At 41.2% G+C, this 16,913-nt stretch overlaps 2 protein-coding genes across 3 annotated transcripts in view; both read right to left on the reverse strand.

Annotated features, from left to right (window-relative positions):
- LOC110973154 (substance-P receptor-like) overlaps positions 1-7,538 on the reverse strand; it is a 35,384-nt gene extending 27,846 nt beyond the window's left edge. The window contains exons 1-2 of one of the 2 annotated variants that reach the window (XM_087129875.1): positions 7,014-7,538; positions 6,352-6,453 (exon numbers count right to left, since the gene is read on the reverse strand). The gene's annotated coding sequence lies outside the window, so the exon portion shown is untranslated. The remainder of the gene's footprint in view (positions 1-6,351; positions 6,454-7,013) is intronic. The other variant, XM_022223730.2, reaches the window with a different exon arrangement.
- Positions 7,539-12,118: 4,580 nt separating this feature from the next.
- On the reverse strand, positions 12,119-16,302 carry LOC110973563 (nodal homolog). The gene is made up of 2 exons (XM_022224466.2): positions 15,156-16,302; positions 12,119-13,707 (listed from the first exon to the last, which is right to left on the reverse strand). The coding sequence occupies exons 1-2, from the start codon at positions 15,553-15,555 to the stop codon at positions 12,689-12,691; spliced, it is 1,419 nt and encodes a 472-aa protein (XP_022080158.1). The 5' UTR covers positions 15,556-16,302; the 3' UTR covers positions 12,119-12,688.
- Positions 16,303-16,913: the final 611 nt, after the last annotated feature.

Raw genomic sequence — 16,913 nt, forward strand, 5'->3', positions numbered from 1 at the left:
ATGCAGAAATCAACACTTTGTCCTGTAAATCAATTGTCCGCGTGAACCTGGCTTGGACAATCAATGTAAGGAACGCATTTTTGCTGCGCTTGGATCAAGACTAGTGAACCTCATTAGGATTTGCTGTTTTCTTTGGGTCATTAGTGTCCGCCCATTGAATGCATTCATTAAGGTATTGATCTTGGAATAGACCGAAGTGTAGATTCTGGAGAAGAGAAGTGGACAGCTGGTGCCGTCGACCCAGATAGGATAAGGTTAAAATTTCACTAGAGAATTAGCCTTCAAGGCTTTCGCCCATGTCTCGATGCTGGAAATGTTCAGGCTGTTTTGAAAAGGACCAGATTTGATTCTACTTTTCACGCGTGAAACCAGATTTTAAAGTTAGCTTAAAGGTAAAGGTTTATTTGTATAACGTACATGGTGGTACAATTTGAAAAACTAACCAAAACCAGTCAATTGAAAAAAAGCAATTTGGTTCCTTGACACTTCGAATTCAAATTAGGTAAGTGCTTCGACCGGCGCCAGTCACGTATTTTATTGACGTCCTTTTACCTTACTTCATTACGGAAGCCCGTTAGGGCCAGGTGTCTTTCTCTTTCACGAAAGAGAAACACACCGCCGTGAAAGAGAAAGACACGTGGCCCTAACGGGCTTCCGTACTTCATTTTCAGGATGTTCACATCTCATCCAATGGTTGTATTTCTCCATTGATCCAAACTTTCAAGAATAAGGGTAACGTTCTTCAAAACATGCAAGGATTTCTTTTTATATTTTCATTTAAAGTTACCAATATGCGCTATTCAGTTCTTTTCAACGTGTCGAGCCGGTTTGCCCGCGGTGTGTTCGTCCCTTCTTCTCTGGGAGTAATGCTAGCAAAATACCAATTGAATGGCCCCTCTATCGTGTCTAGTATGGCGGTACCCGCTCTGCCTTAGCTTGCTGAAACGTGATCTGTTTGCCGTCCGTGTCAGTAACGAAACGATGTGATTAAGTTGGACAACCACACCAGCGTGGAACCGCGCGGCCCGATATACGGACGTTGGCGCTGCGCTCAAGCCGCCTCATACCCTACTTAACGGAGCCGTAATATATTAAAGCTGTAAGTCACTGGTATGGTACAGAGGAAATGTTGAAGTAATTATGAATCGTGAATAGACCGGGGAAAAGGTAAGAATAAAAATCAGCATCAAAAGCACATTTCATAGTGACTATATGTCAACCATTGTTTGGGCGGCAAAAACAAGTCTCCATTTTGCTTTTCTGCCTGGACGACCATCAAACAGACTTTACAGACAGGTGAAAGTATTTATAGCTGGCACAGTCACATGAACAAAATTATGAGAGAAGAACTGAGCTTTGCAAAACCGCCAAATAATGATTGTTAAAGGCAGTTTTAGACAACTTCATTCTCCCACCAGACGTCCTGTGTGTGTCATGGCTTTGGTTACCAACAAACACGTCGTCATTTTCAGGCCCTGACGCTTTTGACGGGTCATGAGAAATTGACTGCTGGGGAATATCCATCAAACGTAATAAATTCAAACCCTTCTTGACAGTGGATGCCAAGATACAAGTCATGCCTTGGCCAGGCTGATTCGTTCTAAGCTGATGTAAAGATAATTTGCAAGCTGGCAATCGCTTCAAAATGTAAATCACATTTTCCTGGATTTCACAGGAGAGTCGCGGGAATTCCCTTTGTTAATTCTATGAACATCTGATCCCGCTCAGAGAAATACACATTCAGACAGAGTTGTTTGCCAACCCAGCGGCAAAAAAACATGAAGACAATATTGGATGCTGATTCCAAAATTCATGCATCCCCTTCGGATCTGTAAGTCTAATTTTCAAAATTGGAAAAGAATAAAACTCGAAGCTCAAAGATCGGCCTCCGGGTTGCCCTCCAGCAGGAGAGAGAATTTGAACAAAATTCAGATGCATAATACTCTTCAGTCAGGTCCGTTGTGTTTCATTTTGTCTTGAAATACATTACATTGGACAGGATTTTGCAAAATGGAACTAAGATGGAGATAAAATGGAGAGAAAATGGAATAAACAATAGCAGCCACAACGTACGACATCGGTTCAAAATGACAAGTTATAAATAACAAGATCAAACGGCAGTGGCTATGGAGATCTAAGGGGACGAAATGGGAGTATCCTTCTAACGAAGGTGTTTTTCTTTCTCCACAAACGCATTAGCTACACATGTGGAACCATTTCTTTCTACGTCACAATCTTAGTTTTTGCCATGCTCGCCAATAATTTGAATCATAAGGTGCTTAAAAATCCCTAGCAGTCGCTGAAACATATAGGTTACAACTTAATAAATACCACAGCTAAATGCTGAATACAGAAATAATACCCCTCTCTTGATCTTTGGTAGAATAAGTGGGCATTTTAAGGCAACATTTCATTTCTGACCAGTGATGAACTTGTTGCAAAATAAAAAACAACGTTCTTCAAATTGCTAAATAGACTTTACCCTTCTCACTCAGTGACGTATATTTTCTTCTTTGTAAGATAGACCTGTAAATTGCAGTGGGTAACCCGTTTTCAGGCCAAAAATTTCCGGTCTTTCCTTTTTTACTGGCATGTTCTTTCTCACGTGTGATATGACTACCCGAAATTCCATGACTAAAGCACAGCTTATTCTAAATTGCTACGACCAAATTACTCAGTTTTTGCCCGCACTAGTAACACGCCAAAAGAAAAATGAATCAGTCGTCTACTCTGTGAACCCTGTTTTTCTCGGCATAATTAATAGCCGAACTCTTTTCTGTTTGTCAGCGGTCGAGCCTGTCCCTGTCTGGCCCAACATTTTTCACCTTCCTGCACCTACAATCATGCACATATTGATTCGTTGCCTTAGCTCACCCTTCTTCGTTTTGTATTGTTTGGACGGAGTACATATACAGCCTTTCTCTGCGTCCCCCCTGGGAGATTTGTCTCTAAGGTGACGGTGAATTGGCTGGGATGCACTCTTGAAAAGCCCATCCTCAGGTCTTTGTATCTTGGAGACGTTTTTCCTTGCCTTCTCAAGAACGTATTTATGAAATCATTTATAATGCATATCCACAAAGATAAACGATTGCTGTTTTTGATACGCCTCGTTCGAAACATTTTTGCTTTGTATAAAGACATGATAAACTTATAACTCCTTCTTTCTTCTTCCATGTCAATAAAATATTTTCTGTGCATATACGTCATTCTGATTTCGAGGTTTAATTGATCTTTTTCCTCTGAATCTGCCTGTTATGGTGTTTAGCAGGGTTGCTAACACAGATTTCTACACACGCAAGTTCACTGTGTCCGTAAGCAAGCCACTTTACAACAATGACATACCGCTATCTCCCTGTGAAATATCTTTTCGTCATTAATTGAATGTGGTTTGATGCTTTGAGGAGGCGGAAAATAGCTCTATAAATTCAACCGATATGGCAATAACATTAAATTTCCTACAGAGGTTTTGCGTGGCTGTCATTTTGCAGGCCAGCGCTTTTGTTCCAGAGGGTATGCACAATAGAGGTTTCCCTGTAGAACAAAACAACTGCCCTGCAGGATGGCTACCATGAAAAGCCTCTATTGGTGAATATTTGATATCAGTTCTTCTGCATAGGGCCATCTGTAATTTTGTAAATTTTTGATTGTCTACCTCGGAGGACTTGGTGCCTTTTCAGCTTTGTTTACCTTTCCGAGAAGCAACGTCTCGATCTACTCTGAAGCAACAAAAGGACAATGAGAGTGCTTTCTGGCTGCCCTTTGAGAGATAACTAGGAAGGAAATGTGATTTTGAGAGAAACCGGGGGGATTTTCCGGGCGGAAACTGAAACCGCCCTGACAGGCACTGGTGGGAACATTCACACTTTGGTGATCGGAGGATTCAATTCCGCACCCAGCAGAAAACAACTCTAGTTGAGATGCCCCCCTTACAAATCCACGATTCCCAAGTCACATCTGAATAATCCTACTCCAAAAAGGGCAGATCAACAGGAACCAGAAGTACGACATGAATGACTCTCTCGGTGGAGACCAGAGTGATTAGTGCTATCAAAACAGGCCTAACACGCCACGCATTGCTAGCTACTCTGCTGGCGAGCAACGGTCCCTCCGAGTTTAGCTAAATATTAGCTTTTCATTTCACACGTAATCACGTCTGGGACGGATGAATAAATCATTGAGCTGCCCTAGAACTTAGAAGTCATGATTTATACGTCTTCTTAGGGGTTGCTTTTTGGCTTTCGAAGGAAACAAATGTGATGACTATTATTTAAGGCAGCGTGTTTTGTATTTGTTTTCAACCGTGACTTTATCGAGTTTTTATCATTCATTGCTTACATAAACTTGTACTCTAACTATACACATCAAAGCGACTTTATTACCAATTAAGATACTTAATATTGAGCAAACTGATTCCAATGCTAACATTCTGAATTTGGTCCAAAAATTCTTTGATTCAGTGGCTCTCCTTTTGTATTTGGATTTGATGTTTCTTTAATGTTTGACTCCTTTTCCCAGATTACAAAATAATGAATGAATTATTCATTCATTTATTGCAGTTTGCTTGTCAAAAATGTCTTACAGCTCCGAAAATATTTGCAGTCCTATTAATATGTGAAGAAGAAGAAATTTCAAGGAATCAGAGGACCAGTCGCTCGAAGGGTCGTGTTCGTAAAGTGGAATTGTCATAAACGGGCGACATCAAAGAGTTGTGTCATTAGAATAGATATCGGGTTGGATTATGCTCAAAGACAAGCCTGTATAGCCGTGATAACGCAGAGAGGGTCTGTGGGAACATGTTATATGCATGATCCCAACTGGAAACCGAATCTTTCGTTTGGCCATATTAAATAAAGATCTCTTATATGATAACATTCACTCGATGCACTGAGCGAATGTTGAGATAAATACATTCTCCTATTTTCTTTATTCATAAGTACTTTTCCCAGGGGATATCTGCTAAGTTTAGTGATGATGGTGTGCGTGCGAGACATTATCAGCTAGAACAGCTTGGAACGATAATCCCAGCAACACCCGAGCGATCATGTATGATCGAGTTCTGGCTGATTTGATACAGCGACGATGGCGCCTACTCGTGAAATACCAAATTGTGCGCTAACTAAAGCTAGCGCTTGTTTAAAGGGACACGTTCGTTGGTTATACACAAGTCATGTGGCAACTGCTAGCAAAATAACAACTGCTATCCCAGCACCGTTACACAATTTGTTTTGGCAAACGTACCTCCCTTTGAAATATAATTTGAAGGCTTCAGGTACGTAGATTATGTGCGCCTATGTGACATATATGTTACTGGTAAGCTCGCTGATAACGTGGGCGTCTGTGCTTGTACAAGCACTTGTCAAGTGAGAGTCGTATTTTCGAGTCTCACCCGAGTAGGTTTGTCAGTTTTTGCCACAAGTTGTCAGAGTGCTCTCGACTTCAGTGAAAAACAAAACTGATACTAAAAATAATTGAACTTGTTGCAATAAATTTAATTGTGTAGGTGTATCTTACTTATTTTTTTTTATAAAAGTAGCTTTTTTCAATTATATTCCCTTATTTTTTATACACTGAAAAGCCTCGTGTAAGCAGTCGCATTTCAATCAGGTTTGTCAAATCCCGTTAACAGGCCCATAAATAAGTGGACTGGTTTCATAAGTATAGATTCCTGCATCCCTGGAATATCATACAGCAGTTTCTACCACTTAAAACTGAAAATGTTCCCCCTTTTTCATATCCTCTTCCTTCCAAGTTTTAATTACCGCCTTGTAGAATCATTGTTTTCATTGCCAGTGGAAAATAAATCCTTCTTTAATCTAATTAATTGAACTGCAGAAACAATCGTCCAATAGTACCGCTAGATGGGCCAAGCCAGAGCATTTCCCCTGCCCACTTTGTAATTGGCCATTATTCTTTCCCTACTGAGCACTTCCTAAATTTTGGAAACTTAAAATCTGGTAAAAAAAACTGTAGCAATTTTTATGCTAATAATGAACTGGTCAAATTAATGCATCAAATATTGATGATAAATTAAAAGAGAAAAAGACTGTGGGTATTCAAAAAAATATCTCTTATTAGCATCATCAGCTTATAAGCTGCAATTAAGTTTTAAGCATGAATGCAGACCAGTATAGAGGTTATTTTATCAGGGCTTACCTTTTTGAAACCCAATTTTAATTTCATTGCTTCATTAACACAATACGCGCTTTGGTAATCGGCGCTCGTAGTTAAGTATCAATTATTTCGGAGTCAACTTAAGGAAATTTCCTGCCCCTGCCAGGAGGATTAAAAGATTATCCAATTTAGTGCGTACGGCCATATTATCCATTTTAAAGAAGATATGACGTGACATACCACCACACCCCTTTTGAGACGTGCGCAACTGCCTTTCTGTAGCTCGGTACACCGTCTGTTTTGCCCGTTAACATCCGACGCAGCCGCCCAGTTTGTGGTAATCTAATTACAGACCAATAAACAGTTTGACTTGCTATCGTATCCGAAATGTGCACCTGTTTGTCACTTTGTGATGTTTTGTTATTAGTGCAGAATTTCAAGCAAATACGTCGTATGCCCTCCACAGTCCAAGAAACATGGAAGGGTGCTTGGAATCTTATAGAATGTATTTTATATTTTCTCAGACGACGCTTATTGAAACGTCCAAGTTAACTTCCAGTTGAATAAAAATTAGTTGATGCTCTTTTTTTTAAATCACTCCAACGTGTCCCCAGGAAAACCATCCTTTAAAAAAGTTAGGCTTGTTTGCCCGAAAATAAATTCAAAATAGCGAAGATTCTAAGGCATGAACTGAATTCTAAATTTAGAAAAAACAAAATCAGTTAATCAAATATTTTGTTTCCAAACATGCTTCGTCCTTGTCAGTTTTAAAAGCAAAAAAGGGAATTTACAGTTCGACATCACATACCCACCCATAGTAAAAAATTTGACTGAATTGGAATACAGAAAATAACTAACAGAAACATAAAACCGGTAGTGAATTGAATAAATAAAGTACTTACCGATCTAAAAATGTGGCCCGCTAGTTCTAGCTTTCGTCGCCCCTGATAAGATTGTTGTTGAAGTTGTAACTCCAAATACTGAAAAATAAAACTTCGTGAAAGCTCTTCCGACTTGAAGTCCAGAAATCCATTCCCTAGCTTTGCCGTAAGACTGTTTTTGCTGCTGCAGCCGCCGGATGGGCCTTGTTTGAAATTTCCTAGAAATAAATGATCGTACGGGTACAGACTATCCCTTGACAAAAAAAAGTCCAGTGAAGTACCACTACGAGAGAGACACCTTATGAAGGATGGGCCAGTGGGCCCCCATAGGAAAAAGCTTTATCTCCGAGCGTATTACGTGCACAGATTCGGTACCGCGCACGTAAACCCGGCACGCGACGCGTGGTGTCTCCTTCATCACAGCTATCGTAGACACCAGGTCAGTACGGCTAGAAATAAATGACTATTAGGGAAGCAGAGCACGCTGGAGGGTTATGGAAACCAACGACGATTGATCAGCAGGTCCGTGACCACAGGTTGAAATATTTCTCCGGGCTGCTTCTCTAAAGTTGCTTGGACCGTCCCTAAAATCAGTGGTAGCATGGTCTACTCCATCCAAAACAAAGAATAAGTCATGAAAATTTGTACGAGTCATTTTGTTGGCATTCAGAAAGGTGGAAATTTGGCCTGATTTTCGACAATGGACACAGGCCTACATGTATTCCTATTGTTTACATAATGTATAATTGCTGGAATCATGCATGTACGACATTTAATCAATAAAAAGAAAGATGAATGGCTCATAATTACTTTCTCCGTTGTTCTGTGTACAATATTTAATATACACTGCCACCCAAATGTTTTTTTAAGTGCAAGCTTCGTGGGCCTATATATTGGCGCAAAGCAAGTGAAATAGACTGACTTTCAAAACCACATCGCAAACGGCTCATCAGAATTTGGAGAAATTTGAGTTGAAAGGTTGAAACGACATAATAACGTGATGTCACTAACGTCGGCGAAAACAATGCACCAGTGCGGCGATATGGGGGAAATGAACAGGTGTGAATTCGGACCCCATCCAATTAGTAAGGTAAATACCACAGCTGTTGAGTTTCTCTGCGTGTATCGTTGCCAGCGTTCATGGGACGAACGACTGCATTGCACTTCACTGTTCTGAGGTGTCAGGGTCTTTGGATCGTTCAAGCCTGGCTGCTTCATGAGTTAAGTAACACCGTCTGTCATGGAGGAGTGTTTTCATTTCACAATTGCAGAGGGAACAGAAGATCAAAGTAAATACCGTGCGAGCAGCCGATAATCAAAGTGTGTAGTCAAGAGGTGGAGGTTCTTTTTTGTACCGTCTCGTTTTCAGGTTCGTGTTGCAGCACCTGAGTATTTCGTTTTCAGTCGGGAGAACTAAATACAAATCAAACTTTCTTTCCACTATCTGAGCTGAGAAAAATTGTTTGATGACGGCTAATTCCCCCTTTCATCAGTTCTGTATCACAAAGCGTTAAGGCAAGTATTCACACGTAGCACAGTGGTGAACTTAGATATGTCGGGGAACTTGAACCGGAATATCACCCCCAAATACATGTTGCTCATGGTGGTCAAGACACCCTGTCGTACCGCAATAGGGGATAGGGATTTAATCCCCCGGGGGAGATCAAGCCCTCCCCCCACCCCTAGAGTGCACCTTGGACAGGATGTGAACCTACGACATTCCATTCACCAATCCAAGTGTCTTCTCCACGATGGACCCGTCTAACGGCACGTCACCTTGTTTGGTTTTTTTAATTACTAATCTGAAGGTTCCCATGGTGTTGATGTAAGATCGAATCGTGGGCTTGTACGTTTACATAATAATTCTGGCAGTTGGCACGGACATCTTGCCAAGTTCAGTTTGGTTTTCGTGGAAATGTGATTTGTTTCTGTGATGTTTTCAGTAGCCAGCTTATGTTTTTCCAATGATAAGGTCTTGACACTATCGTGATTGCTAATTACTAGGAGGTTAAATTTGTTTTATCAAGGGAATGTATTCTTGGAGTGCCCTCAGTTGTTGAGAAGTTGAAAATCATTACAAAAATCAAGTTACCAAAGTCGTAATTAGCTTTGGAATGTCCTCGATCATCCACTATTATACCAGAAAAAAATCTTCACTCACCAATCCTTTCTGTTTTTAAGTGACGAATCCCTTCAAAAAGTGCATTTGCCCCGTGCATACGAAACACAAGTAAATAAGATAAAGTTAATGATTACCAATAACACACGCTACATAAACGCTTCGTTCGTGCGAGTGCACCTAGGAAATTAAGATGAATTATTTGATGTATTTGACATTTTTAAAAGCCGCACGAGCATTGGAATTAATCAGACACGCCTGATTTTAGACATTCCGCGTGACATTGAAGCGTGCAGCAAAAGCAATCATCAATAATTTATTGCTCAAACTGAATCTAGACTGTAGTTAGAAGCAACTGGCAGGTCGATATTTTTTTAGTAAATACGACTTTTACAGCTCAAACCAGTGTTACTCAAAGATGCAAGTGTGGAGTCCCGTAATGCCATTGTGGGTGTCTGATCCGCCATTAATTCAGCCAGACCAATTTTGTTTGTCCTGCATAATTTTGTTCGTAATACATATTTACCTTCTTATTGCATGCTGATGTAAATTTCAGCTATTCCAACGAAACTTTTGAATATTTTCTGTAGCTTCCCTTACAAATGAGGGCGCTATTGCTTTGATGTCATTTTAGGGAGAATGACATTAATATGCCTTATGTACATTTTTCCCGGCATACTTTTCTGATGGACATCTTTTCCTCCTCCATATTAGTCGATAATCTTTTCTCCGCTTAATCTTGCGCGGATGTTATATTGATGTCAGTCGCTTTATGACCTTTTTCCTCTTTGCAGCGCTCGCATTTTTGATAGACAAAAGAAACGCTACGCTACCTGCCATATATTTAAGTTAACCTTTTGTTTTAATTCCACCCTCAAACGCTGAAAAGCAGGATATAAAATGACCCTTGACACTCTTCAGGAGGTTACTGAATGCTCCAAACAACCTCAATCCCAGAGACCAAATTTTGATCTTTCTATGAGGATAATTTATCCATAAATGTTTGGTTTTGACAAAATAAGAGTACTTTTCAAAGTAATCTTAAAAAGAAAGTATGAGGAGACGGTCTGCAAAATGAGGGAGTGTTGATAACAGAGTTGCAAGTTCACTCCTCTTTGAATACTTTCAAACTTACTTGTTCTTCTCAAATTTAACATTGTATCATGAAAAAAGATGTCTCATTTTTAAAATTAAATGCGTGATTGTGTTCCCCCTCCTATCATGGCATGCCCCGCCCCTTTTTCAACCCTTCTGGGCAACCAATGAAACGGATCATGTCATTTGTTAATGGCAGCCCCACAGATGCCATGAGTCTAGCTTTAAAAATCAGTCATTTGTTTTAATCTGCAGGTTACTTCATCGTCATCCTAGCTCGTAGCATGCTGTGCTCATCAAATCCCAGTCCATTAGCATCCTCTCATTTGATTTCACTCAAATTTGATTTAGTTTTACCGTATCCATTTTTACATCTCTGTAACTTTCGATTTATGAAGACAGAATGGATGTATATTCAGTTTGATAAAGGTCATGACCTTTAGATTTAACCTCTAAGAACAATTTTTGTTCCCTGATATGTGTCTGTATTTGATGAAACTGTGATGTCCTTGAGTGGAGATCCCCCTCCAGATGGATAATTGGAAGGCTAACTCGCCACGGCGAGACCCACGGCCGATTGGGAAAATTGATAGCACGACTCGATCGGAGAGACACACGGCGCGGCTGACTGAATTTCGCGGCTAAGCTTGCGGCTCTGCCCCTCAAGAACAGTCGACTAATACCATGGGAACGATTTTTTAATTTTTACCTTGACTGCATCTGTACGATTCAATCACAAATTGTTGGCGTAAAAGAAATTAGGGAATCGTACCAGCCCGTATTAATGTTAGAGCCATAGCAACGCGAACCTCAGGGAAACATGCATCCAACAAATTCTGTGAACAGATTTAGTCTTTAGTTGTAAAATTATTTAGCTGGACTATTGCTTATTCTTTCACATTAAAGTCCTTGTAATCTTTCAGTCATTTTGGTCATATTGAGTAGCATTTATTTTATAAAACTACTGACTCTGTGAAGAGCTAGGCACGCTTAAACTCAGAATTTTTTTAATTGTCATTCCCGATAAGTACTTTCGGTCTCAAAGTTTTCAAGCGACAAAAAGTGTTGCAAGTGTAAATTTCGCCCTCTGTTGTCAGAACTGACTCAGTAATGAGGCGACACAACCACTTGCCAACATGCTTACCAACTATAGAAAATGTCGCCCTCTGTCAGGATTCACAGAACTAATTCACATGGAAGCCATTTTGATAACTTTCCATGAATCTATGGCCGTGTCCAAATCACATGGCTACGCACGGCCGAATTTACACACGCCATAATGGGAACTGCCGCAGCCACCACCATAGGACCGCAATTTCCAGCAGTAGCCAAGAGATGTCCTCGAGCCCACGTAAAGAAACCCATTTATCAAAGGCACTAGTGATTGCTGATACCTGGTTTGATACTGGATACATTTTTCTTCGATAACAAGTTTCCTTGTCTTTACAATCTCACCAACACTCTCAAGGCATAATTTGGAGTTGCGATGTAAAAACAACTAAAGCATGACAACTGAACGTTCTTACGTTCAACTTTCAAATTTTGATTATTTATTTACAGTGATGAGTTCAATCTTTACAAGGATTAAATCACTGTCATTAAATCGTACATAATTTCTTTTCTGTATTTTACAATTTGTACAAAATGTTTAAGTTTTTGATTGGTAAAAGTAAGAAACTGATCAAAATTCAATTAATTTGGAAGGCATTTCTGCGAAAACATACGAGGTTTATTTTTTAATATAATTAAAAAATGACTTTTAAAATGCATAGCATTCGTTTTTCATATTTATAATTTGTGTTTCAATTTTCATTTCAGAGAATTGAATTTATCTTATTGTTGTTGATTTTATCATCAAAATGCCATCATTACGTTTTATTGATTTCAAATAATGTGATACTCATAATCAAAATTCCCAATACAGGTATTTGTGCTTACTGGAATTTAATTAGCCTATCACTGAATTTTTCCAAAGAAGTTTTAAAAGATTGGTAAATTGTGTCCACAGGTTATATTCACTTTTTTTAATAATTTGAACGAATCAATTAGAGATTTAAACCCCACGTCATGTTTTGATTTGATAAAGAATATTACAGTGGTCACCAAAGTCAAGAATTTGAAATGTGAAGTTGTTAGATTTCTCTCGTCTGTTTCTTGGAGTGAGTAGGTTTACCTTTCTGAAAGGAAATTCTTTAAAAAGGTTGGATATTTTTCGTGTAAATGTAAATAGACACAAATGATGTTTATTACAACATAGTCAATTTAAATTCATGCAAATGTTACTTAAAAAGATAAAAGCATTTTATGAGGTAAGCTTTTGTGAAGAAGAGTTTTGGTTTTAAGTTCTTTTAATAGCTTAAAATCATTCGTCGATTAAAGATTGACAAGATCAGGTAAAGTCTCAGATCATTAGCAACGCATTTTTCTCACTATCAGATGAAAGAACATCTAAAAGTTCAAAAAGATCTTCTAAAGTCCGAGTTCATCTGCAACCACACTCCTCTACTATCATGTCCTCATGGTGTTTCATAATGATGTTCCCGTTTTCCAGGTAAATCATGCTCAACGGAGACAGCTTGGTGGGTATACAGCAAGGCTCTGGCGCCCGGTCTGGCCGGCTAGCACGTACCATGTTTTGCATAATGGCGTGGTTGCTGGGATTGTCTTTGGAACCCAAAGGTCCGGAACACCGCCCGGCACAGCGATAGGCGTTGAAGCGCTTCGGGTAGACGATCCAGCGTCCCCAGTCGCTGTTATAGAAATCCACGTCCATAGGCACTCGACGGCAGGGTCCTGTCTCATGCTTACTTGCAAAGAGTTCACGGAGGAGTTTCTCTTGAATGAGGCGTTCCTGCTCTGCTCTGGCGCTCGAGGTGGGCTTCTTGTACTTCTTTTTGCGGGGTGACCTCGGGGACCGGGGAGTGCGGACTTTGACAGAGCCGGCTGCGTCGTGGGTGATGCTGACGGGTTGCACAGCTCGGGAGAACACCACCAGCACCACGTCCTCAAGAGCAATGGAACTGGAAGCAGTCTGATCCAGCGTTGGTTCTTCTTCTACAGATGAGGACAAGGATGAATACGAAGAAGACTCCTCATGCGAGTCTTCAACAGCCAAGTCCTCGGGGTTCTGGACGCTGTGCACGGTGCGTATCTCCAGTTCGTACTCGCCTCGCCAGGTCGGGCTCTCGGTAAACCAGTGTCGCAGTCCCTCGGTGACATCGAACACTTCTCGCCCGTCGTAGTCGTCATGGCGGTGCGACGGGATCAGGCCAGAGATCAGCAACTGCTTCTTGAGGCATTCGAAGAGGGTGGGGTCGTGCGGGCAGGGGGTGGGTGCCCAGTGGTGGACAGCGACTTGAATGGTGAACTCGCGCCAGGAACGGTTCAGCAGGATTCGAAGCTCGGCCAGACGGACTCGTTCCACCAGCTCTGAGATGGAGGTGACCCGGAATTTAGCGACCCACACCTTGGTAAAGTCAGCTCTGGATGTGCTGTTGGATTCTGAATTTAGGAGAACAAGTAATAATTATTCAGGAATAAATTTCTCACTTAAACAATATCTAGTCGGCAAGTATCCTGACTTTGAGATTAAGTGTTCGATTTCAAGTCCCTTTTGAATCAAGTCTTCATAAATCTAAAGTCACATTCAAATAAGTTCAAAAACTAAGCATTATCGTGGTCATATTTTCCATATAATATTTTGCAGCGTTTCTGAAAAACAAAAGTGGGCAATTTCAGGACTCGAAGTTGGCTTTGTACAGGTTCAAACAAATAACAGGCTGGCGTTAATAGTCATTATGCACTTTCCCACTGGCCGACATTTTCTAAATTTCGCTTACAAGAGCTTACAAGTTAATCTCTTTTAGACACCCAGGAAATTAGGTCTATGTCCCAGCAACATAAGCTCCTGTGGCGAGCCACTTCACTTAGCACAATAAAGAAAGGCTAGTATGAAAAGACGGGGCCGGGAATAAGCTTAAGTGGCCGGGTCGTTTGCCCCGCTACAAATTAGCTAGATGGCGATTATAAGCAAGCTCGTTTGGCGGCCTTCAGCTAGTTTGCAGACGGCTTAATTGCTGTTTGAATAACAAAATTAAGTCAAGAGGATTCCGTACGAATCCTCACCTTACGCTGAGGGTTCGCTCGAGTTTGCTCTTGAAGTGTGCAGTTTTTCTTGAAGTAGGTTCTTCATTTAAGTGTTTTTGAACTCGAATTAAAAGCTTGGTTACTAACAAGGTTGCTGAATCAAAGTGTGGAGGTCTTAAGTGGAGAACACAATCGCTTTTAAGTTCTAAGGATAATTACCTTTTCTGTTAAGCGATAAACTATCCTAGTACTTTTCCCCACCAAAATAAAATGTCTGTCAGAAACCGGTCAAAACATAATGGTCAGGCGGTGATATTACTGGTTGATTCCGTTTTCTTTGAGAAATTACATATAGCAAAGATTTTGAAAGTTCTTTTCTTTGAGAGTTAACATCAAAGTTTGATGAATTTTGACATTCAAAACGAAGTGACATACAAAACTCAATTGCAACATTAATTTAGGCGATTCCTCGCAGATGTACAGGAGGACATTTTTTTTCCCAAAAGAGAGACATTCATGCACGAAATTTCCTCGTCAGTTGTGAAGTTCAGTCACGGGAAAACGATGAAATATGACATGTTGACATCGGATTTCTCCTCGGTTACGAAGGGATGGAAAAACAGTGCTTGGTGAATGTTTCAAAGGAAATTAAAACATTTTATCTGGCACGAATGTAACTTCATCCAGACATTATTTCACACTGGTGGTTCATAATTTGGCATAAAATACACCATGATGATCAGATATGAGAAAAGCACCGCTCATCTTGTCATTCTACACATCAATTGTGGGAGCTTGGAAAGTTTGATATTAAACTAGAATTGCAGGAAAATGTGATTTTACGGAGAAAAACAAAGACTTACCAACGACAGTTGCAGCGAAACCTCGTACGGTGTCTGACTCAGTGATGGCCCGTTTCTCTTCCATCGAGGGATGCACCAGATTTTGCCCTGTCTCTATGGAACTGTACAGGTCCAACATGTACTTGGGCGTGGTGTGGTTGGCAGCAAAGTCCACGCCGTGTTGGAGTTCGAAGGAGGTAAGAAAGTCCAACTCGCCTTCGAAGTCTCGGAGCCTAGGCATTGGGGCGTCTCGCTTCTCCCGTCGGTCGTAGAGCGTCCCTACGGCAGCCGGATTGTTCAGGAACAGGGCATCGAAGGCGTGACACGAAGTTAACACGGCGAACAGCGAGCAGACGATGACGGAACGGTGGGGTCCAGTGAAGCCAACACCCCCACCGAAGCTGGTCAAGTTCTTGGCCATTCTTGATATCTTCCGGAGCTTCGGTCAAGTGTCTCGAGGGGAAAATGGTATGCAGTTCGAATTAACTTAAGTGGCCACTCCAAAATTCACTTTGTGAAAAACGCTGTTGGTAGGACTTGGAGATTTGAGCAATGTTGTCTGAGGACGAAGATCTTGGAAAGTACCACTTCTGACCCCGGGTGGGAAACTTATATCGGTGGGGAAAACAAAAGAGGGCGCTTAAAGGGCATCCAGGTTTCGACGGTTTTGGCGGGCACAATGGTGTCTGACTATTTTGGACAATTTGTGTTTTCTATTTGGAGTGTGTTTGGCTTTAGATGGGGACACAGTCAACAATATCTGTCTGGACCTGTCCCAAACACGGACAAAGCCGTTTGGCAAGCTGATCCAGTCGTGTGCCAGGGACATTAGAGCGTGTACGACAAGTGGTTGGCTGTCATTCAACGAGGAATCACCCACTAATTGAGTCAAAGAGGGACAACACGGGGGCCATTGTTCCGTGTCTTGATGTGAGCGGTCGGTTTGGCCTTTGCCGCATGACCTGCGGTCACTGTACTATTGTTGAGGACTCTGGAGCGTATCCACAGCACCTCAGGGAGACAGACAAGATCTCACTTGCCCCCTCGAGAAAGGGTGGGACTGTTGGATGCAGCATCTCTGCTATTATGATGTCTGCCACTAACGGTAGGGCTTTCTCTCTGGTCACGGTAGAGTGTGCATGGTAGCTCACATTCCCCAGGCTGGCTACCCTTGTTTTCCCTGACTTCTGGATTTGGTGGGTCCTTCCACACGTTGGTGATTCGCTACCAAAATCGAGAATAAGCCTGAGAAAGTTTGCAAGCACTTTTCGCCAGCTCACCAACTTCTCAATATAAAATTCACTACTTTCCACAACTTTCTACCAGCCAATCTCATCGATCTCCCGTCAACAACCACAGATGAGACCCTCGATCGTGGAAAGACTTTTTTATTAATTAGTTTTCGGTTTATCACTCCTTATCGTTGGTATGCATGACACAACATGGATTCAACTCTCTCATCTTACTAAAAACTGAATCTTGGCCTCAAGCACTGTCACCCTCCACCCTGTGGCTAGTCGTCTGCAAATTGAATGGCCCGAGGTTATACCCTGCTTACAAATTTGTCTGAATTACTACCCCCATTGTGAAATGGATCAGTCTGCAACTTTCCCAAATGAGCGACACGTATTGCTGTCACGTGGTTCACACAAAATCCATGTCGTGGACAAGTCGGCGCCACCATTCTCAAGCGCTAAAACACAATTTTGTTCCTATTGGAAGGCTGTGAGGATTAGTAAACATCTCCTAATTGCCTTGAGAGATTTACAATGCAGTAGT

Source organism: Acanthaster planci, linkage group LG19, assembly GCF_054643075.1.
Source record: "Acanthaster planci isolate LZ-2023a linkage group LG19, COTS_SCS, whole genome shotgun sequence".
NCBI lineage: Eukaryota > Metazoa > Echinodermata > Asteroidea > Valvatida > Acanthasteridae > Acanthaster > Acanthaster planci.